The sequence below is a fragment of the Bos taurus genome, chromosome 18, assembly GCF_002263795.3.
Source record: "Bos taurus isolate L1 Dominette 01449 registration number 42190680 breed Hereford chromosome 18, ARS-UCD2.0, whole genome shotgun sequence".
In the NCBI taxonomy this organism is placed as follows: Eukaryota; Metazoa; Chordata; class Mammalia; order Artiodactyla; family Bovidae; genus Bos; species Bos taurus.
The window spans coordinates 19,058,851-19,082,000 of record NC_037345.1 but is presented as its reverse complement, the minus strand read 5'-3'; the positions used below and the strand labels follow the sequence as shown (position 1 = coordinate 19,082,000).

The following is a 23,150-nucleotide window of genomic DNA, read 5'->3' as shown; positions in this document are numbered from 1 at the left end:
GCTCACTCTCTGCCCATGGGAGGCAACAGGTTGAACAGCATAGACGCTGGACTCAAGCGAACCTGGCTTTGGATCCCAACTCTATGCCCTTTGATCAGTTATTTAACCTTGGCCTTGGTTTCCCTTACAACTAAGTGGTGCCCACACCCCAGCCCCGCCATGCTATGTCTCAGGATAACCATAGTGGTGCCCCCACAGCCCACTCTGTCTGTGGCCTTAATTTTAAAACCCTTCAATATTAAGAACTTTTGAGATTTTGTAAAGGCTAGTGCATGTATACCTAGCTATGAAAAAAAAAAAAAACACAAGATTGACATGACCAGGTTTTCATCACCTATGAACAAACACCTCACCATTTGGGTTTTCATTGCCAAACACGTGAAGTTATGGGTCAATTCCTATTGAATTTCTCAAAAGTGGTGTTGAGGCAGGAGATAGATGGGCTCCTGGCTAGATATTAAAACTAGCCTCCTGTTTACGTTTCCTGAGGAAGGAGGCATGTGGACTCTAGGCTAGATATTTACAACCAGTCTCCTATTTGTACTTCGAGATGGAAATAGCAACAGGAACACGGTAAATGGCTGGACTTTGTCTCCTGCAGACACTTTAAGATAACAGTTATGGCAGGGAGAAAGAGGGGCTAAACCCTGTTTGATTAAAAGATCAAGGGGTCACATATTTCCCATCCCTGGGGCAAAGGAGACACTGCACATGCGCACAAAGGCTCTTTGGGAGTCAAACAGGAGAGGGCACCAGGCCGTAATAGGTGACGTTGCTGCTAAGTCACTAAATCCTGTCTCACTCTTTTGCAACCCCATGGATTGTAACTTGCCAGGCTCCTTTGTCCATGGAAAGTATTTCCCAGGCAAGCATACTGGAGTGGTTTTACATTTCCTTCTCCAGGGGATCTTCCCAACTTGGGGGTCTAACCTGTGCCTCCTGTGTCTCCTGTATAGGCAGGCAGATTCATTACCACTGAGCCACCAGGGAAGCCCTTTTAATTGGTGATGCTGCTGCTGCTGCTAAGTCACTTCAGTCGTGTCCGACTCTGTGCGACCCCACAGACGGCAGCCCACCAGGCTTCACCGTCCCTGGGATTCTCCAGGCAAGAACACTGGAGTGGGTTGCCATTTCCTTCTCCAATGCATGCATGCATGCTAAGTCGTTTCAGTCATGTCCAACTCTGTGTGACCCCCATGGACAGCAGCCCACCAGGCTCCTCCATCCACGGGATTCTCCAGGCAGGAATACTAGAGTGGGTTGCCAGTTCCTTCTCCATTAATAGGTGACACTCCAACCCTAATCCCCGTAGGCCTCTGGGCTGGAATCCATTTTGTAAAAATGTTGCACACACATGTTGGAAAGGGTCCTAGGGCAGGGCAGGTGTGGAAAAAGAAACCAGATAATTGGCCAAAGATAAGCCAGGACCTGGAAGAACTGCCTTATATAAATGGCTTAACAGTCTGTTCGCTGCACTCTTCCTCATTTCGGGGAACGCCCACACCCTTTCTCTCTGGGGGTACGTATTTCTGCCTTGCTTGTATCTTAACAAATTGTTTCTCTGTGTGCTCTGTCACTTGTTGTGCTTGCCGCTAATAATAAACTTTGCACCTGTTTTTACAGTTTTTGCTTCCTTGAAATATTCTTGCTTTCAAATGGAGGCAACAGCCAGGGAAAATTTGCTTCCAGCCTCTAGCACTTGCTGGGCTGGTGGCTAGGATTCCTGGTTCTCATCCAGGCTCAGTTCAGTTCAGTCGCTTAGTCGTGTCTGACTCTTTTCGACCGCATGAACCGCAGCATGCCATGTCTCCCTGTCCATCACCAACTCCCTGAGTCCACCCAAACTCATGTCTATTGAGTCAGTGATGCCATCCAACCATCTCATCCTCTGTCATCCCCTTCTCCTCCTGCCCTCAATCTTTCCCAGCATCACGGTCTTTTCAAATGAGTCAGCTCTTCGCATCAGGTGGCCAAAGTATTGGAGTGTCAGCTTCAACATCAGTCCTTCCAATGAACACCCAGGACTGATCTCCTTCAGGGTGGACTGGTTGGATCTCCTTGCAGTCCAAGGAACTCTCAAGTGTCTTCTCCAACACCACAGTTCAAAACCATCAATTCTTTGGCACTCAACTTTCTTTATAGTGCAACTCTCACATCCATACATGACCACTGGACAAACCATAGCCTTGACTAGACGGACCTTTATTGACAAAGTAATGTCTCTGCTTTTTAATATGCTGTCTAGGTTGGTCATAACTTTTCTTCCAAGGAGTAAGTGTCTTTTAATTTCATGGCTGCAGTCACCATCTGCAGTGATTTTGGAGCCCAAAAAATAAAGTCAGCCACTGTTTCCACTGTTTCCCTATCTATTTGCCATGAAGTGATGGGACCAGATGCCATGATCTTAGTTTTCTGAATGTTGAGCTTTAAGCCAACTTTTTCACTCTCCTCTTTCACTTTCATCAAGAGGCTCTTTAGTTCCTCTTCACTTTCTGCCATAAGGGTGGTGTCATCTGCATATCTGAGGTTATTGGTATTTCTCCCGGCAATCTTGATTCCAGCTTGTGCTTCCTCCAGCCCAGCGTTTCTCATGATGTACTCTGCATATAAGTTAAATAAGCAGGGTGACAATATACAGCCTTGACGTACTCCTTTTCCTATTTGGAACCAGTCTGTTGTTCCATGTCCAGTTCTAACTGTTGCTTCCTGACCTGCATACAGGTTTCTCAAGAGGTAGGTCGGGTGGTCTGGTATTACCATCTCTTTCAGAATTTTCCACAGTTTATTGTGAGCCACACAGTCAGAGGCTTTGGCATAGTCAATAAAGCAGAAATAGATGTTTTTCTGGAACTCTCTAGCTTTTTTGATGATCCAGCGGGTGTTGGCAATTTGATCTCTGGTTCCTCTGCCTTTTCTAAGACCAGCTTGAACATCTGGAAGTTCACAGTTCACATATTGCTGAAGCCTGGCTTGGAGAATTTTGAGCATTACTGTACTAATGTGTGAGATGAGTGCAACTGTGTTGTAGTTTGAGCATTCTTTGGCATTGCTGACAGAATGTGGTCCACTGGAGAAGGGAATGGCAAACCACTTCAGTATTCCTGCCTTGAGAACCCCATTAACAGTATGAAAAGGCAAAAAGATAGGATGCTGAAACATGAACTCCCCAGGTCGGTAGGTGCCCAATATGCTACTGGAGATCAGTGGAGCAATAACTCCAGAAAGAATGAAGGGTTGGAGCCAAAGCAAAAACAACACCCATTTGTGGATGGGACTGGTGACAGAAGCAAGGTTCAATGCTGTAAAGAGCAATATTGCATAGGAACCTGGAATGTTAAGTCCATGAATCAAGGCAAATTGGAAGTGGTCAAATAGGAGATGGTAAGAGTGAATGTCGACATTCTAGGAATCAGCGAACTAAGATGGACTGGAATGTGTGAATTTAACTCAGATGACCATTATATCTACTACTGTGAGCAGGAGTCCCTTAGAAGAAGTGGAGTAGCCACCATAGTCAACAAAAGAGTCTGAAATGCAGTACTCGGATGCAATCTCAAAAACGACAGAATGAACTCTGTTCGTTTCCAAGGCAAACCATTCAACATCACGGTAATCCAAGTCTATGCCCCGACCAGTAATGCTGAAGAAGCTGAAGTTGAACAGTTCTATGAATACCTACAAGATCTTTTAGAACTAACACCCAAAAAGGATGTCCTTTTCATTATAGGAGACTGGAATGCAAAAGTAGGAAGTCAAGAAACACCTGGAGTAACAGGCAAATTTGGCCTTGGAGTGCAGAAAGAAGCAGGGCAAAGGCTAATGGAGTTCTGCCAAGAGAGCACACTGGTCATAGCAAACACCCTCTTCCAACAACACAAGAGAAGACTCTACATATGGACATCACCAGATGGTCAACACCAAAATCAGATTGATTCTGTTCTTTGCAGCCAAAGATGGAGAAGCTCTATACAGTTAGCAAAAACAAGACCGAGAGCTGACTGTGGCTCAGATCATGAACTCCTTATTGCCAAATTCAGACTGAAATTGAAGAAAGTAGGGAAAAACCACTAGACCATTCAGGTATGACCTAAATCAAATCCCTCATCCAGGCTCCTCGGGTTCAATTCCCGGTCAAGGAACTAAGATTTTGCTCAGGCCACAGCTCATTACTGCCTCTCTGAGATCAGTGTTTCAGTGTTGGAGTTCCAAGCTTGTCACACACCCAGAGCAGCAGTGAGTAGTAAGTTACAGTATTCAATTATTTGCCTAATGTGGAATGCTTTGGTGCTGAGAGACCGTTAATTTAATCTCACGTTGCAGTTAGAGCAACTGACATTCAGAGAGGTCGGTGGCCTGCCCAGGTTTCACAATGAGTCAGGAGTCACAGGCCAATCTCTGCCCACTCATTAATTCATTCACACAATTACTGAGCACCCATTAAGCGACAGACGCTGCAGTGGATACTGGGGACAGAATGCTGACACAGACCAAGTCACTGCAATCAAAGCATTCAAGATGGGCACTAAACAAGTAAGCAAAGCAATGATGGGTCCAGACAGAGGAGTCAAGGAGGGCCGCACAAAGGAGAGACAATGGAGCTGCCCCTGGAGATGAAAAAGAGAAGAGCCCATCATGGAAGGGACCGAGAGCAGGGCATTGCTGGCTAAAGGAATTGCAAGGACAGAGGCTGTGCTGCACGCTTGAGGAAGAGAAAGCAGGCCGGGTAGCTGTGTGGGAAGTGATGCTGGGGGCGGGGTTGTGAATGAGGTCAAGAAGTGAGCAGCCAGCAGATCACAGAGGGTCCTGGTTTAGGGGGTGTGTGGTGGGAGCCCAGTGAAAGGTCCAAGCAGTGTGAATTCTGGGAGAGACACCTAGACTCTGAGATACCAGCGCTTCCCTTCCTGAGTCCCCAGGGCCTCTTGGTGTTCCCTCTTCACTATCTGGTTGCAGAACTGCAGTGGGGGGGTGCCCATTCCTGTCACCACTCCCACCCCCATGACAGTGGGATCTTGTCCGTCTTTGTAGACACACAGATGTCCTCTACCTTGTGGAGCCCTGTCCTTCAGAGAAAAGCCAACCCCTGGCAGATGGCCAGGCATGGCCTTTCTTGGTCACTCTGGTCCAGTTAGGTCCTTCCTATGCAAGTCAGACACCCCTGCATGGCTGGTGGTTTCCAAAGAGCATCCCCCACCCCAGAAGAGGAAGCAGTGATGGCTTCTACACACTCATTCCCCACAATTGCTGGTTGCTGTGTGAGAGGCTCACAGTGCTGCAGAGAAGGGCTCAGAATCTACCCTGGCATTTCAAAGATCCCAGGCCTAGGACTGGACTCAGAGAGGAGAAGAGATGGAGTTCCAGCCTCGTTCTGTACAGAGCCTGCGTCACCATGACACACCAGGCATTCTCTGCAGCAGTGCGAGGTGCTGGTGAGGGGGATACGGCCCCGCACCCAAGGGGCTCGCCAGCTAGCAGGCCAGAGGCACACTACTGATGACCCAACTCCTGAGACCCTGCCACATGTGGATACTCTTTGTATAACAGCGATGGCTCTGCAGAGCAGTTTATTTCAATAAACAAGGCCCGTAGGTGAACATGAGGGGGAAAAAAACACAATGGACCTCCTACCTCACACCACACACACAAAATCTACTTGCTCTGAGGGTATTAAACAGCACTAAATGCGAAAGGCGAACTAGAAATGTTTGTAGAATAACAAAAATTGCTCGTGTTTGTATATTACTTGCTAGGTACCAGCAATGTCCTAAGTGCTTTGTGCATCTTAAGTCATCTTAAGCTTCATAGTTGTTGCAGAAATAACCATAAAGAACAATAAAGGAGCAATGTCCATGGTCTGTTCAAGTCCGTTGCTTGAACAATATCCAAGATATGGCATTGAAAGAAAAGATTGATATGGTTGAATGCTTTAAAGTTGACAACTTCTATTTCTCAAGGGACCTCATTATAAAGAGTACAAACGCAAACCATAGGATGGGAAAGGATACCGAGACGCACATGTACCTAATCATCACATAAAAAATATCAGGGACCATGAGGAAAATAATCCAATCAAAAAAATGAGCAACGGACTTGAACAGGCCTTTCACCAAAGACAATAGAAAGATGGCAAATTAGCCAATGAAAAGATGCTCACGCTCACCAGTCATTAAGGGAAATGCAACTTAAAACCATGATGAGATACCACTGCAAACCCACTGGAATGACTGGAAAAAAAACCTAAAAAACTGACCATACTAAGTGTACGTGAGGATGTGAAACTTCTAGAACATTCCTACACTGCTGGTGTGACTGCAGAATGACACAACCACTCAGGAAAAAGGTTTGGTATAACTGAGTACAGTTGAAGCCATTTATACTCTGAGACCCAGTAACTTCAATTTAGATAAACCTGCACTTGGATGAATGTGCAAGGATATTCCCAGTGGCCCTGATCATGATGGCCCAAACCAGCAACCACCCAAATGTGCATCTATAGAAAAAAAAAAAAAAAAAGGATAAATACTGAGGTATTCAAATAATGTAGCAATATAGCAGGGAAAATGAAAAAAAAAATCTTTAGCTAAACACACACAGACTGATGAATCTTATCCATAGAAATCCTGAATGAAAGAAACAAGGCCTATGAACAGTATAAACCAAAGCCTATAAACAGTATGTGTGGTTCAGTTTTTAACTCAAAAAATTAGTAAAAGTTGTCTGAGCTTCTCTGTTGGCTCGGTGATAAAGAATCCGCTGCCAATGCAGGGGATACAGGTTTGATCCTTAGCCTGGGAAGATCCCACACGCTGCAGAGCAACAAAGCCTGTGTGCCACAAATGTTGAGCCTGTGCTCTAGAGCCTGGAAACCACAGCTACTGAAGCCTGTGCACCCTAGAGCCGGTGCTCTGCAGCAGAGAAACCACGGCAGTGAGAAGCCCGAGCAGCAGTGAAAACCAAGCACAGTTAATAAATAAATAAAGTGAGTAAAATGAAACTTTATTATTTGGGGATCTGTTAGTAGGTGATAAATTACAAAGAAAAGCAAGGAACTTACCCCCATCAGAATCAGGACTGGGGAGGGGGAGGAAGAGACACATGGTGGACTTAGAGGGTGCGGGAGGTGCTGGGAAGCCTTTATTTTTTTTGTCTGGCCCCAGCCCCCTGCCCTCTGGCCACAGCACTGTGGCTATAAATCACACCACTGCCCAGAGGTTTGGCCTCCCTGGTACTTTCCATCGGACATGTGGGATGCATCATCTGCCAGAGACAGGCACTCTGAATCTAACCCCCCACGCCCTTCATCTGGCCCTGCTCCGCATCCCACCAGCTCTCTGCTCCAAACCTCAGCTTCCCCATCTGTCCATGAAGCAGGATGGCCCCCACCATGCCTAGCTCACTAGGGTAGGATGTGCTGTGCTAAGTCGCTTCAGTTGTGTCCAACTCTGTGGGGCAACCCCATGGAGTGCAACCCGCCAGGTTCCTTTGTCCATGGGACTGTCCAGGCAAGAATACTGGAGTGGCTTGCCATTTCCTTCTCCACTAGGGTAGGATAATGAACATTAAAGAGCTTTTGTCCAAATGCTAAAGGTTGTTGAGGACCCTGAGGGTCTGCCAAGCTGCTGCAAGCCTGTGGGAACTGAGATGCAGGCCCACCGCTCCCTCCCAGATCCTGCCCACAGGGGCAGCTCAGTCTATCAGCCGAGTTCATTACCTACTGTCTCTTATCAGCCAATCAGCTAGGGCGACCGGGAGCGGGTCACACAGCCCATTTCCTGTTTTCATACGGGGAACTTAGCAGAGCGGCAGCCACTGACCTGCTCAGCCCGAGTTTGGAATGGAGAGCTGAAGGGGGCCGTGTGACACCTCTCCAGGACCCCTGGACACGCACAGGACCAGAAGCCTCAGGTCAGTGTCTGATCCCAAGCTCAGCGGGCCTCTGCCCGCTTGTGACCTGAGCCCCTTCCCCCTGTGACCAGCCCTCAGTACCTCTTGGGGGAAGGGTGGGAGGGAGTAGGGCTGGTGACAGATACACAGGGCTCCCCTCAGATATGAGGGACTCCCCTTAGCATACTGGAGCAACTCCTCGACCCTCCATCGCCTCAATTCCTTTTGAAGTGCCAGGCGCCTCTGCACCCCTTCTTGAGCCTGGGGAATATGCCACCACACCTGTGTTTCTCAAAAAGTGGTGCCAGGGGAACTGGCTCTTTGTCTCAGTACAGCCCTCGGATCTGGATCAAAATTCAGAATCCAGGGCGCACCCCAGAACCTATAGATGGGACTCTCTGACGTTGGGAACAGGAAGTCTGCTTTTTTACAAGCGTTTGACACCTCCACCCCCATCCCCACCCCCGAGGAAGTTGTGATTGTGATGGACGCTCACATTCATGAGTGTGCCCGTCCAAGGTCCAGGATCTGCTGCTTCCTGGGTCAGACCAGGGTGCTTTGCTCTGCTGGCCTCTCACCCCTGACGGAAGCCCTGCAGGCCCTCAGAGAGGTAGCGTGGAAGGGGGCCCTGTGTGCCCATCAGCATCAGAAGACCCGGCCTGGAGGGCAGTCCTTGGAGGGAGAAGCAGGCTCAGGGTACATGGGAGGGAAGGAGCAGGGAGACCGCTCCTGGGAGCTGCATGGTGGAGGGGCTGGGACTCTGCTGTCCGCTGGGCCACAGACAGGCCCCCAAGCCAAGAGCACCAACACTTGTCATATTTTATTGTAAAGTCTAGACATCTTTGCTCTGTGGGGTGGGGAGACGGGAGGGAAGGGCCCACAGAACCCCACGTACAGCTGTCCCCCAAAGAGCTTCTGGAGTGACAGGACTGCTTTCCCCACCTTGCAGATGAGGAGACTGAAGGCTAGAACCTCCGTGGATGCAGCCCTTGCCACTTTCCGGTCTCAGCCCATCCCATAAAAGGAAACCTCCAGGAGTTGGCTTTGGCTGCTGAATTTGATTTTTACTCTAAGCCCTGTGTTCATGCTCAGCTTTCCCAGGTCTTTTGTGGAATGCCCCACGAAGGTCATCATTCCTGGGGTCTCACGGGGTCTGTGGGCAAACAGAGCTTCTGACCTGGCACCAGCTGCCTGATCAAGACAACAGAGCTAGATCAGGGACCACTGAGGCCAGTTCTCTTTGCCATCACCCATTTTACAGATGAGCTAACTGAAGCAGGTGCATAGGAGTGCCCACAGGAATCACTGAGCCCCTCAGAGTCCTGGCTACCAAAAGTCCCTTAGACAAGAGAGCATGTGGACCATCTGCTATCTTGCCTGGGCACCTACCAGAATGTAGAGAACCTGTTCCTTGCCATCTATCATCTTGTCAGCAAGACAGGGTTGGTAGTCACAGCTCTCAGATGGGGAAACTGAGACTTGCAGTTAAAGAACTTGCCTACGGATCCACAGTTGGTCAAGACTCCTTAAGGGGAAAAAACTATAAGGTACTCGAGCACGTGCAGCCCTGGGTCAACCATGTGCTGCTCCGTGCTCCAGTTTCCTGTCTGTTTAGGGTGAGGCTGGATGGAGGGTTCTAGAGAGCTACCCACTGGACACAAGCACAGACCTCCCTGGAGAACTCCCGAGGGTTAAGGGACATTGAGCACGTTAAGGGATCCAAGCGTGTTAAGAAGGAGATGAAGCCATCTGCACCCTTCTTTTTGGAATTTCTGTGCCTAAGTGGTACCCCAGCTACTCCATCTGAGCCAATGTTTTAACTGTCCCCTTTTCTAATTCGTCTCAAACATTTTAAATTCTATTCCAACTTACACGTTAAATCAGAGTCATTTATTTCTCAAATATTTCCCAGAGCATCTATCACATGTCAGACACTAAGAGAGCCCATTATATGGTGCCTGGGACCTGCACAGCCCTGAGCTAAAGCTTTGCATGGTATGCCCGACTTAGCCCTCACACCAGCCTCATGAAGATTATTATGCCCCTTTCATAGGTGGCTGAGGCCCAGAAAAGTTAAATAGTTTCCAGGCACCAGCTCATCTTGCTCACTTACCTGGGTCCCAGACAAGAGTCATGCATAAACTAAACCCCAGGTCTCCCGCTGCCCACCCTCCCCTGAGTACCAGGGAGAGGATTCTGACGGCAGACCCGCCTGCGTTGGTGTCCTGCCCACCATTTACCAGCTCTTGATCCTGGCAACTCTTAAGTCTCAGTTCCTTAATCATAGCATGGAGATGAGAAACTCCTGCTATGCATAGATTCAGATGAAGTGAGAGAGTGGGTACTGAATGCAGGGTGTGACGCCTGCATGTTACAAGCATGAGGCTTTGCTGGTTGGGCACACTTACTGACTACATGACCTCAGACTAAACCTCAGTTTCCTCATCTGTTACTGAAGTCATGACAAGATTATTTTGTGTTGCGTTAGTTGCTCAGTTGTGTCCGACTCTTTGCGACCCTATAGACTGTAGCCCACCATGAACTGTCCATGGGATTCTCCAGGCAAGAATATTGGAGTAGGTAGTCATTCCCTTTGGAGAAGGCAATGGCACCCCACTCCAATACTCTTGCCTGGAAAATCCCACGGATGGAGGAGCCTGGTAGGCTGCAGTCCATGGGGTCGCTAAGAGTCGGATATGACTGGGTGACTTCACTTTCACTTTTCACTTTCATGCATTGGAGAAGGAAATGGCAACCCACTCCAGTGTTCTTGCCTGGAGAATCCCAGGGATGGCAGAGCCTGGTGGGCTGCCATCTATGGGGTCGCACAGAGTCAGACATGACTGAAGCAACTTAGCCGCAGTCGTTCCCTTCTCCAGGGGATCTTCCCAGGGATCGAACCTGGGTCTCCTGCATTACAGGCAGATTCTTTACCGTCAGAGCCACTAGGGAAGCCCTGTGACAGATTAGTGTGGGTATTAAACCAGATAGTGGATGTGAAGAGCCTGCGTGTATATGAAGTAGGTATAACAAGTTGTTAGTAAATGTTTGCTTAAAGATAGAGAGAGAGAGAAGGGAAGGATATATGCCAGTCTCCCTGTTTTGGACACAGATTTCATTTGAACATGTAACATAATATGATATTGGCACATTTTTCTGGACAAGCCAGTGTCTTTCTCCTGATTTGTCATCAAAGCCATTACCTTTGCTTGAAATCACATCATTTAAAATTCAGAGTAACTTGATAGTATAAGGACCCTAACAATAAGAGAAGGTTCTGCTCAGCCTTGGACTGATCAGTCCAGAAAAGGGCCTGACCTAGGTTTAGCACCTGTCAGTTGGTCAGAGGGCTAGGTGGGCAGTGGAGGGCTCAGAAGTGGCACCCCAATACCCACAAGCACCCACAACAGGAGTGGGCACTCACTGTTCTCTCTTGTTTTCCTGGCAGCCTTGGAGCATGGCAAGTCACAAGCATCCTGGGAGTCCTGGGTGGACAGGACCCATATGCCAGGACATGGCAGGTACCACGCCGAAAGCATCAGCTCCCCGCCCAGACCTCCCACGTCCAGGACCTGAGGACCACTTAGGTGAGCTTGAAGCTTGGGGCTTGGTGGAGGGCATAGACATTTGAAGACATTTGAAATTCAAATGTGGGTACTTCAGTGGAGGCTACAAGAAACAGGGAAGCTCACATAACTTGGGTTATCACAAAGCACACACTGAGACAAGGATTTGGTGCAAGTGGTTTATCCAGGAGGTTGGCAGGGGAGTGGGGAGGCGAGGAAGGGAATAGGAAACCAGTACATGGTGTGGATGAAAAGATGACCACTGTGGGTGACTCCCAACGGGGGTCATCTGGGAGACCGTATGGAGCACACCTCAGAGCTGTCCCACCCGGAGGCAAGGAGGCCAGGCTGCTGTCCGCTGGCCCCATCCTTCATCCCCAAGGGATGCTCCACAACACACTGCAATGGCCGGAGGAAGCCCTCAGGGGGACGTCCTAAGTGCTTCCAATAGCCCATGCAGTGTTCCTGACTAGTGAGTACCAAGGGGGCGTGGCCGGGCACTGACAGTGTCTGCTATAGCGCCACCTCCTGGAGGAAACGTCTGCCATATTCATGCAACCCTTCAGGACATGCCCAGTGAACGCCCGCTCTATTCCTGGCCTTGTGCAGGCATGGGGAAATAGGATCAGTCAAAAACCTCGCTGGCCTTCAAGTTTAGTAAGGAAACAGATCTGTAGAAAACAATTTAAGATGCCCCGGAAAAGGCTACATGGACAAGGTGGGAGGCTCTTATTCTAACAGCAAAGGGCCACTGAAGCAATATGTGGGCTGGGTCTTGAAAGACAGAGTTTGGAAAAGGGCTCCTGGGACACATGCCCCTTAAAATAAAATGCACAGTGACCTGTGCTTTTAGTGGGGAGGAAGGATCCCGGTCTTTCCCAAGAGTCTCAGGATGGCTGAGATCTAAGTGAGATCTAAGACACACTGTTATTTCCCAGGCAGGGAAAGAGGATGGCATTTGCGGCAGAAGAATTGGCATGTGCAAGAAAAAGCAGGGAGTGTGGGAAATGAGATGAGAGAGGAGGGAGGGGTCAGTTAAGCGGAGCCTGGAGCCAGGCAGCCTCGCAGCTCCCCGCGCCATCTGCTGGGGTGCGTTCAGCAGGCTGGCGGGGACCACAGCGTCAGCCAGGGCTGTGGGGAGGACAGAAACCAACCAGTCACATCCCTGCTGGATTTGGAGCATGGGGTCTCGTGATGGCTAGAAGTGGACGATAGACCACAAACACACTGCGTTTCCCAGCAAGAAGCCACCTGGGAGGATGGGCCGTTTCAGGTTGTCCGTGGTAGGGTGAATTCAGGCGGATTGGGTGCAGGAGGCTGGCTGATGCCAGACTTGGGATGAGGGAGGGGGATATTCACAGCGCTTCTGGACTCCCTCTGCTCATCCCAGACAGACCCGGTCTCCTCCCCCAGTCCTTGCCCCTAAAGCGCACCAAGCTGTACTAGTCCTTAAGTGCTTGTGCTTCCAGAGGCCCAGGGCAGCCCGAGCTCCAACTCCAGCATGACCACGCGGGAGCTGCAGGAGTACTGGCGGGCCCAGAAATGTTGCTGGAAGCACGTCAAACTGCTCTTCGAGATCGCCTCCGCCCGCATCGAGGAGAGGAAAGTCTCCAAGTTTGTGGTAAGCAGAGATCAGAGAGCCATGGCTCACCTTCACGGCCTCCTTCCTGGCATTGGGCAAGGCTGGTGGGGCCTCAGTCTCCCAGTCCATGAAATGGATCCACACACTTTAACTCACAAAGCTCTTTGGGCAAAAACCAGTCCAACAGTGAGATTTCCCACTCAGCACTGTGAGGATAGGAGGAGTTATAGTCCCTTATTCTAACAAGCAAATGGTCCAGTTTAAATCCTGTGTTACCTGCTATTATTGTCTGTGTCCCTTCTTCATTGTTTTTGAGATCCTTGTATAATTTTTATTATTATGTACCTAATTTTTTTTTCTGTAAAGTGGATCACTTTCTAAAATGAACAGATTTATTTCCAAGGGAGATACCTTACATGGAAAACCAGCATAAGAAAAGGTCAATATTAAAGTAAATAGAAAGAAAGCTCAGGGCTGTCATTAAATTTTAGCTGGTTACCATGGTTAGTGGAAAGCTAGGCTTGAGGCTGATTTCTTTGTTAAAGGGCTTTCCTGGTGGCTCAGATGGTAAAGAATCCACTTGTAAGATGGGACACCTGGGTTTGATCCCTGGGTTGGGAAGATCCCCTGGAGGAGAGCATGGCAACCCACTCCAGTATTCCGGCCTGGAGAGTTCCATGGATAGAGGTGCCCGGTGGACTACACTCATGGGGTCACAAAGAATCAGACACGACTGAGTGACTAAACAACTTTTTACTTTCTCTGTTAAAATGGAATCTCAGCCTATGTCAGACAAGAAGTTAATGACAATGGGAGAGCCACACAAACCTTTCTTTGCCCCACCCTCCCCACTCCTTGCAAGGGGCTGGAGTAATGATAATAGCTGAAGCAGTGCTGACTGCACATCATGGCTTCAGTGCATCAACTCATTTAATCCTCGCCCAGTGAGGCAGGCCAGGTCACTATCCTATTTCATGGATGAGAAAACTGAGGCTCAGAGAGGTTCAAGTGCCCACCTGAAACCACACAGCTAGCCTGTGGTGGGCTGGAATCATTACCCAAACAGTCTGTGCCTTCATCGGCATCCTCTTGAAAGAGAAGAGAAAAGAATAGTTTCCTTACTATATAATATCACTGCCTACGATCACCCATTTCCAGGTTGATCCATATAATATCACTGCCAGTATATTACCTAAAACCATCTCCGAGGAGTTCCACACTTGGAAAACACCGATGGTATTCATCCAAGCTTCCCAGTTCAGTTTTGACCCTGTAACACCAAAGAGCCTCGCTGCGCCGGCAAGTTCTTTTGTGGACTTTCAACCCCGGGATGCCTTCCCCACCTCATCCCCCTCGGTCGCTTTGTTATTCTCCGGTTGACTTCTTGTCATTCATGATTCGCTTTTACTGGCTCAGCCAATTTAAAACAGAATCTCAGATAACGATCACCCATTTCCAGGGCAGGCTTTCAGGGCATCATCATTATTTCATTTCCTGGGCTCTGGGGCTCTCCTCGGCCATTGCAAACCCGCGGTGAGGCTGTTGTCAAAGGCGTGCTCCCTCCCTCTCTCCGCAGATGTACCAGATCGTGGTCATCCAGACCGGGAGCTTTGACAGCAATAAAGCCGTCCTGGAAAGGCGTTACTCCGACTTCGAGACGCTCCAGAAGAAACTCCTAAAGACTTTCCGGGAAGAGATCGAAGACGTGGTCTTCCCCAAGAAGCACCTGATAGGGAACTTCACCGAGGAGATGATCTCGGAACGCAAGCTGGCCCTCAAAGAGTACCTCAGCGTGCTCTACGCCATCCGCTGCGTGCGCCGCTCGCGCGAGTTCATCGATTTCCTCACGCGGCCCGAGCTCAAGGAGGCCTTCGGCTGTCTGCGCGCCGGCCAGTACACCAAGGCCCTGGACATCCTGATGCGCGTGGTGCCGCTGCAGGAGAAGCTCACGGCGCACTGCCCCGTGCTGCTGGTGCCCGCCCTGTGCGCCATGCTGGTGTGCCACCGCGACTTGGACAGGCCCGCCGAGGCCTTCGCGGTCGGGGAGCGGGCCCTGCAGTGCCTGCAGGCCCGCGAGGGCCACCGCTACTACGCCCCGCTGCTGGACGCCATGGCCCGCCTGGCCTACCTGCTGGGCAAGGACTTCGTGTCCCTGCAGAAGAGGCTGGAGGAGAGCCAGCTCCGGAAGCCCGCCCTCCGGGGCTTCACCCTGAAGGAACTGACGGTCCAGGAGTACCTGTCCTGAGCCGCCTGCTGGGGAAGCTGGAGAAGGGGGCTCGCCATTGCTCAGGGGCTCACTGGGGTTGGTTTTGAGCGGGTCGAGCCACTTGGGGCTCTAGCTTGTGGCCGTGACTTTAACAGGCCCCTCTTCTGCTCCTGTGTTGCCCCCCACCCCCAGTCTGCTGTGTTGAACCGAGATGCTCCCGGGTGTCCTTGAAAGCCTCTGCGTGTGTCCGTGTCCTCTTGATGCCAGGTCCATCTGGCCCATCTGGCCCCATCCAGATCCATCTCAAAACCACAAACCCAGCTGCAGAAACACTGGAGAGTCATATCTGCCTTGCTGGGGGGTTTCTGTAGGCCACTGGAGGACAGGTTTAGGCTGCCCATCACAGACAAAGCTTAATCCGTTTCCTCACAGACCTCTCTCCTTAGGTGTCCAGAGTATCTTCTCTTTGCTCCTCCCTCCTTGACCTGGCTTGCAAATATTCCCACTGACTATCCTAAGTGTTCTAGCTCTTCTGTCTTAGGTTTCAGCCCAATTCAGCAAAACAAAAGATCAGCCACTGCTCCTCAAGGCTTTGTCCCCAGGATGGGCTGTATGTCAACAATTGGAAGGCTGGAGGGTCCTGATCTAGAACCAGCAATCACCACCTTGGGGTGGGTTTTTCATTTGTAAGGCAGCTGTCCTTTGAATGGCCTTTCTGGATTATGTAGAAATAGCCCTGCAGGGAGGCGGGACTCTGGGTAGAAGAGATTGAATGCTCAACACCTCCCCATTTGAGGGACAATGGATTGGGGTCCCCAGATGAAGTGGATTCCAGACCAATAACTGGGTTCAGCACAGGTCCAGGAGTTAGTGATACAAGCTGGTTTGGATCTTGTATGTCCATCAGATTAGTAGTCCCTGAAGACCTAAACCATGTAACTGAGTTTATCAGGGTATACTAAAGAGGCTGTAATTTGGGAATCTTAGTGTGGGGCACCACTGGCCTGAGCCAGGATCTGGCTCAGCCAAGAACAACGGACAAGCATTCACTGAACTGCACTGAAGGTATTCAACAGCGACACCATGTGGCGGCAGCTGGAGTGGCCCCACCAGGCTCCTTCCTGGAGGTTAGATACAGACTGACACAGATAAAGCCTTCAAGTATCTCAATTTACTCCAGGAGAAAGATGTTTTAAGTGGAAGAGATTGGATGTCTTGGAAATCTTGACATGTGGAAAATTAAAGTATAAATGGAAAAATAAAAAGAGCTGCAATTCTTTTGTAATGGTAAAAAAGATTATACAGATTTTACAAGTTCTTCATCAAATATAAAAAGCTATCAACTGTTAGACGTAACAAATATTCACTAAGAAAGAAAAAAAATGCCCAATATGGGGAGTTTATTAGGAGTTTCCAACAAAAAGCTGGGAGAGCAAAGAGTTAGCTCTCAATGTAACGGTCCACGTGGAATAAACCTGCTTCCTAGAAAGGAACATTGAGGAAAGGCGTGAGTCAAATATTGCATTGAGAGACAGTGGGGCATCTAGGATTTGAACAGCAAGCTGGTACTCACCCAGTTGTGGAATCTAAATACACACAACGTGGTCCAAAATCCTCAACAAGGAAGTCATGGTAAAGAGCTTCTCAGCAGATCTTTTGGGTACCTTGCACCACAGATGTAAAGTCTCTCTGTAGGAAGTCAACTTAGATCCAGGCCAATAGAGAAGAAGACGCCACTGACTTCAGAGGTGCTAAAAAGTAAGGGGAGGGACTGTGCCTCTCAAAATCACATGTACATGGTGTTCATGTGTGTGATATGGAAACAGAGGAAAAAATCTTAGGCGAGGTAGAAGGGACCTAAGAAACGATATGGGAGATCCCATCAGTATCCTGAAAGAAGGGCTGGGTACCCTTCTTTCAGGTAAGGAAAAGACTCACTCTGGCTTCTGAAAATGGCCCACCCACATGTTACAGCTTCAGGACTCCCACGTTGTCTCCTCCTGGTAAAGCTGGAAGCTTCCCGCCCAGTTCTTCTGATGACCTTGGCCTGTGGGTCCACTGATGTTTCTTCTTGCCACACGCACTGTGTCTTCATCGACTCCAGGTGTCTAATGGCCTGGGGTGACCCAAAATGGCCATCTCCTCCTGACATCTGTCTTAGCTGCAGAAGTCTGAGACCCACTCACTTCTTGAGTGCCTGGATCAAGTCTTTGAATTCCTCAAGCCGCCTCCTCCAGGGGCCTCTCTTTGTGGCCCACTGAGACCCCACCAGGTATGCCACGCTTCTGTTCACCTGGGCCCCCTCCCACCCCATGGTATGGTTTCGTTTTTCTTTCCAGGGGACTCTGGTGGCAGCTGACCCTCTTCTCCTGACTCTTCTCAAAAGTTGAGCCCACAGCACAGTACTGTGGGGGACATCTGCCCCCCAGTACTCAGGTGGGCCCCGGACCAGGTGCATGAGTGCCCCCTGGGCCTTATGAGACAGGCAGAATTTCAGGCTCCAGCCTAGGCCTTCTGAACCAGAATCTGCCTGTTAACAAGACTCCCTCGCCCCTTCCCCTTCCTGCCCCTCGAAGGTGATTCCTTTGGATGCAGGTTAAAGTTTGAGAAGGCCTCTGTTGAACTGACTTGAAGGTGCCTTGATGCGAATCATCCACAGAGCCTGGGCAGTCTGCTGTCCGGGTTCCTGGCTGCCCCATCTCCTCCCAGCCCAAGCCCTCATGGGTACACATGCTCCAGTCCAGGGCCCCAGGAACTCTTGGTGGAAGTAGCATACCAGTCACTCCCCTATCCAGAACCTGTTCTGAGCATTTGTCCCCAGAGCCTGCAGGGGACCCATTCACAGCAGCCTCTCCCTCCTGCTGCCTGGTGACACAAGAGCCCCGTGGTCTCCCTTTGGACGGGATTCATCATCCTTATGAGACCCCATGCCTGGGGAGGCCGGCAGGTCCTTACCCGCAAGCCGGGATAGGGAAACCATGGCTCCCAGCATGTTTGGAGCCCTACTGTGTGTCTAGGGCTTCCCTGCTTACTGCCAGTCCAATGATGCCCAGGAGATGTCCTTATCCCATACAACAGATGAGGACACAGATACCAAGAGCTTAAGTGACTTACCCAAGATGACACAGCCAACAACGGGGAAAGCAGGAAATTAAGCCCAGGCCTGTGTGACCTCCAGCCTGCGCTTTCCTCCCTGAGCCCCACATTGGAGGACTGGGAGGAGAGGGTTTGCCGATATGTCCCTGGGGAGAGGTCCCTTAAAGGTCATCATCACACTCTTCTCTGTTTATAGGTGGGGAAACTGAGGCCTGGAGAGGGGACTCACTCAAGGTCATGCAATGAGACAGGGCAGCTCCAGGACTGGGCCGGGGGTGTCCACATCAAAAGGATATGGTCAGACTAATCCGGGGCTGGGATTCCAAGAGGTTTTTGAGGGGTCACCCAGCTGGGCCCGGGGGCACAGGGTCAGTATTGAGGCCTGAGCTGGGGTGGCTATCCTATCAGGCAGAAAGCTCTGTTCAGGGTGGGCTCTGGACCTATTGCCTACATGCCCTTAGCTCGGTGACGGCCTCTTCCAGTTCCACCTGCTGGGGGCAGGGGTCTCCCACCATGTCCCCAGCCAGACTCTCCAGGCGCCTCTGGAGCATCCAGTCCTCCCACCATGTCCCCAGCCAGACTCTCCAGGCGCCTCCGGAGCATCCGGTCCTCCTGCGCTGCCTTTCCAGAACCCTCCTTGGGGGCCCAACAGCGCTGCCATCTGTTCTAGCATCCACTAGCCGTTTTCCTTCTGGCGATCTCCTTTTACTTATGTCCATTGGAAAAGAAACTTCCTCATATGACCCTCCATGGACAATCAGAATCACTTGCTATAATGAGGAGGTGGCTATAAAAATAAATACAATGAAACCGCTTGTGGTTTTTACACCTCCACAGCCTTTGTCTGAGATAGGCCTTGAGTCTGAGGCCGCCGATGTCCTCTGTTAACAAAGAGACAAGAGACAAGCCTTAGAGACCTGTAATCACCACATTGAGACTGCTCTTGGATTTACTCGGAAGAAATGAAAACTACTGCAAAGGGAAATAAGCTGCTGACCACATGACCTGGATCATCCAGTATTCTCTGTGCATTGTCTCAGTCCAGCTGGGGCCTTGCTCCCATGGCCCTGACCCCCATCCCTTTCCCATGCTCCGTATCAGCCCTGCTCTCTGTCCGGTTCCTTGATCGTGGGCCTGGTTTCATCTTTGACATCCTTGGCTTCCTCACCCCAGTTGGGAAGTGGTACCCGGGCTCCAATTCTGGGCTTCACAGACTGACATCAGCTAAGATCCCCTAAATGCAGGGAGAGTTCTGATTCATTCAAAGCCAGAAACTTCCCCTGGGAAGAGCCAATGCCCTTCCCTGCAAGAGGCCCTGCACAAGCCCCGCACAAGCCCCACCCACCCAGTCAGCAGAATAGAGCCCCTCACTAGCCTTACCTGTCTGCCTGCTTCTCATCTCTCAGAAAATAATGATGAATGATGCTCCTACTCTATGCCAGACTCTGGCAAGAGCTAGGGACATAGCGGTGAGCTGGAAGATCGGGTCCCTGCCCTCATGGAGCTGCTCATTATAAGGGAGGCACTCACAGAGCAAACTGAAGCTGGGACAGAATGGTCTCTCCCCAGATGGTCAGGGAGGGCTTCTTGGAGGAGGAGGTGTTTAAAGGAGCCGTAGGGGAGGCTGAGGAGGCAGCCTCGCAGAAGTATAACCCTGTGGCAGGAAACTCCTCTGTGCCCAGGGAGCCTCAGCCCAGGCCTGGGCCCAGGAAAGCAGCAGACAGGCCCAGGACATCCCTTCCCCAAGGTGCTTCCTGGCTGTGCCCATTGAGAGGAAGGGTTCCAGGTACTGACAGAAAACCGCCTGGCAACGCCATCCGTGCCATGGCCCTTCTCAGTCACTGGCCTGCTGCAATGTGAATGAGCTGGAAATTTGTGTTTAGGGCACACAGGCCTGTGGGTTTACAAGTGACAGAAAGCCAGGGTAATCTGACAAAGAGAAATGTATTCTCTGAAAAGCCTAGGAGTAGCTTAGCTTCAAGCCAAATTGGAGCCAAAAACTCAAACCCTGACATCCTCGTCTGGTTTCTTTCTCACTTTCGCTTTCTCTCTGTGTCTCTTTCCTCGGCTTTGCCTTCTCTCTCAACAAGCTCTGCTCCTGGTGCCAAGACGGCTGTAGCAGCACCAGGCTCAGATGTTCCTTCTCGGCAACCCCCCCCCCACCATAGGGCTCCCACAAAGCTCTAGCTTGAAGGATGTGTAGGAAACACCCAGCCACATGTCCTTTTACTGACCACAATGAACAGGCGGGACAGACTGCAATGAATTCCCCTGGCCTTCACCACAAATTGGTCTCCACATTGTAATCCACTTTCTAAACTTCTAAATAGACATTTTTTTTAAGAGCAGTTTTAGGTTCCGCAGTAAGATTGAGTGGAAAGTACAGATATTTCTCATATCCCCTGCCCACCCACATGCAACCACTCCCCACGATGAACATTCCCCACCAGAGGGGTAAGTGTGTTACAACTGATGAACTTGCAGTGACACATCATTGTCACTCGGAGCCCATGGTTTACACTAGGGTTTACCTGGGGTGTTGTACATTCTATGCATTTACACAGAAGTATGCACCATTATGGCTTCCCTCGTGGCCCAGTGGTAAAGAATCCACCTGCCTATGCAGGAGACACAGGAGACTTGAGTTCGATCCTTGGGTCGAGAAGATCCCTTGGAGGAGGAAATGGTAACCCATTCCAGTATTCTTGCCTGGAAAATTCCATGGGCAGAGAAGCTTGGCAGGCTATAGTCCATGGGGTTGCAAAGAGCTGGATACAACTGAGCGAATGAGCATGCACGCACGCAGCCACCATTATAGTATACTTAATGTGATAAATTAAACGATGATTAGAGTGATTAAATTTTATCTATATATCATGAGCATTTCCCTAGAATATGTAATATTCTTCCATGCTATTTCTAACAACATAGATTTCTAATGTATGTGCCACCACTATTTTAAGTGTCTTGTAAGGTTCCGAATTTTTCTGAATGCAGCCAGCAGGGCAGCCAATGTCTTGATCCAATATCTTTTTTGTATTTGTGCTTTCTTAAGGCAGTTTCTGAGGAGGGCATGGCAACCCACTCCAGTATTCTTGCCTGGAGAATCCCCGTGGACAGAGGAGCCTGGCGGGCTACGGTCAATGTGGTCCCAAAGAGCTGGACACGACCAAGCAGCTAAGCACAGCAGCCCAGCACAAGGCAATTTCTAGCAGAGGTATTTCTGAATCATAAACACGGTTACTGATTTTGATAACATTAATCCCCTCTCTGGAGAGGCTAAACTAACCTGCTCCTCTAGCAGCTGAGTGTGAATGAAGTGAAGTGAAATGAAGTGAAAGTCGCTCAGGCGTGTCTCTTTGCTACCCCATGGACTACACAGTCCACAGAATTCTCCAGGCCAGAATACTGGAGTGGGTAGCCTTTCCCTTCTCCAGAGGATCCCCCCGACCCACGGATCGAAGCCAGGTCTCCCGCATTGCAGGCGGATTCTTTACCAGCTGAGCCACAAGGGTAGCCCCTAAGAGATGCCCATTTCCCTGAAACTGCCGTAACACCAGATGTTAGCATTTTAAAACTATTTTTAATGTGATAGTGAGAAATGGTATCCATGATTTAGTGTCTTTTCCTTGTTTCTAGTGAGTATGAACATGTCTCATAGGCTTCCTGATCATTTTTATGGTTGTAAAAATGTTTCTTTTCCCCTTTCCATCTGTGCTTTCTGGAAGAAGGCGGGACCTGGCGAGGATCTATTCCGCCGCAATTTTAAAAATAAGCAGCAGATGGCGCTGCTGCACCGGCGGATCCTAAAGCCTCGCGGGCTGCGCTGGAGAAAAAGCATTTAAGCAAGAAGGAAATTGAGTGTTTCTCTAGAAAGGAAAAAACAAGAGTCTGAAAAACCGTCGGAAGGGGGTTAAAATAATGCTGAAAAGAAACAGCTTTTCTGGGAAAGCGCTGAGGCTTCGCTGCCTCTTCACCGCTACTTTCCACCTCCCGTGTTGTTTGAAGGGTACCCACTCGGGGTTCAGGACCTCACTTCTCGGTTTCTGCTCCTTCGTCCTCTTCCCCCAGCTCACACACCCAACAGGGCAGGAGGCCTGCTCGCTGCCTCCCCTCCACCTCCTCGGACCAATCAGCAGGAGGCAGTGACACCGCAACTCCGAACAAAACGGGCGGGTGAAAATAAGCAGTGGCGCGCAGGAGCCTCCGGCAACAGGACGGGTCCAGGCGCTGCGCTCCGCGGTCCGACAGCAGTTTGGCCGGCTGGTTTCTGAGGGAGGGCGAGGGGCCTTTCCCCAATATCGGGGGGTGGGGCTGGGAGGGGGAGTGGGCACCCACAAAGCCCTGCCCGGTGGCTTTCCAGGACGGAGGCCTTGGGTGCCACGCCCCTCCCCAGATCCCACCTTGGACCTCTTGAGGACCCAGATGGTACTTGGGGCTTCCCATCCATCTGCCGGCGGAACTGGGGGAGAGAGAAGGGCCACATAACTTGACTTCTTTTCGTCATTAGCTACCTGGACTCCCTCTCGAGACTGTTGGTCAACTGTGAGTTGAACCAGTAAGTAAATGGGAGGGAGAAAGAGGGGGAAAGTGAGAGAACAGAGAGAAGAGAAATCTGCTTTGCTTGTTAGAGGGTGCATTTGCACATCAGGCACCGTCTACTAAAGCTGAATGTGGACAACTCTGTGAGGACCCACAATCCGCTCTTAAGAATATACCCTATAGATAGACAGACACCACCATCAACAAAAGACATGAATTAGAATTTCAGAGCAGGACTACCCCCCCACCCCAGAATATTCCCCATCTAGAAACAACC

At 50.2% G+C, this 23,150-nt stretch overlaps 1 protein-coding gene across 2 annotated transcripts; it reads left to right on the top strand.

The window, feature by feature from the left end:
* The first annotated feature begins 7,790 nt into the window (after window positions 1–7,790).
* On the top strand, window positions 7,791–16,500 carry SNX20 (sorting nexin 20). 2 transcript variants are annotated; one of them, XM_005218475.5, is made up of 5 exons: window positions 7,791–7,902; window positions 8,831–8,982; window positions 11,330–11,468; window positions 12,917–13,068; window positions 14,606–16,500. In XM_005218475.5, exons 3-5 carry the CDS (start codon window positions 11,339–11,341, stop codon window positions 15,272–15,274), a joined length of 951 nt encoding a protein of 316 aa, XP_005218532.1. In that variant the 5' UTR covers window positions 7,791–7,902; window positions 8,831–8,982; window positions 11,330–11,338; the 3' UTR covers window positions 15,275–16,500. The 2 variants fall into 2 exon arrangements, with proteins under 2 accessions (XP_005218532.1, NP_001033122.1); NM_001038033.2 differs by lacking the exon at window positions 8,831–8,982 and having other exon boundaries at window positions 7,802–7,902.
* The last annotated feature ends 6,650 nt before the right edge of the window (window positions 16,501–23,150 follow it).

What these genes read in the sequence shown, in the direction of transcription:
- SNX20 (XM_005218475.5), top strand. Translation starts at nt 11,339, where the DNA reads ATGGCAAGTCACAAGCATCCTGGGAGTCCTGGGTGGACAGGACCCATA. An exon ending in AGGACCTGAGGACCACTTAG is followed by an intron (nt 11,469 to 12,916) that starts GTGAGCTTGAAG and finishes TTGTGCTTCCAG; the next exon opens with AGGCCCAGGGCAGCCCGAGC. An exon ending in GGAAAGTCTCCAAGTTTGTG is followed by an intron (nt 13,069 to 14,605) that starts GTAAGCAGAGAT and finishes CTCTCTCCGCAG; the next exon opens with ATGTACCAGATCGTGGTCAT.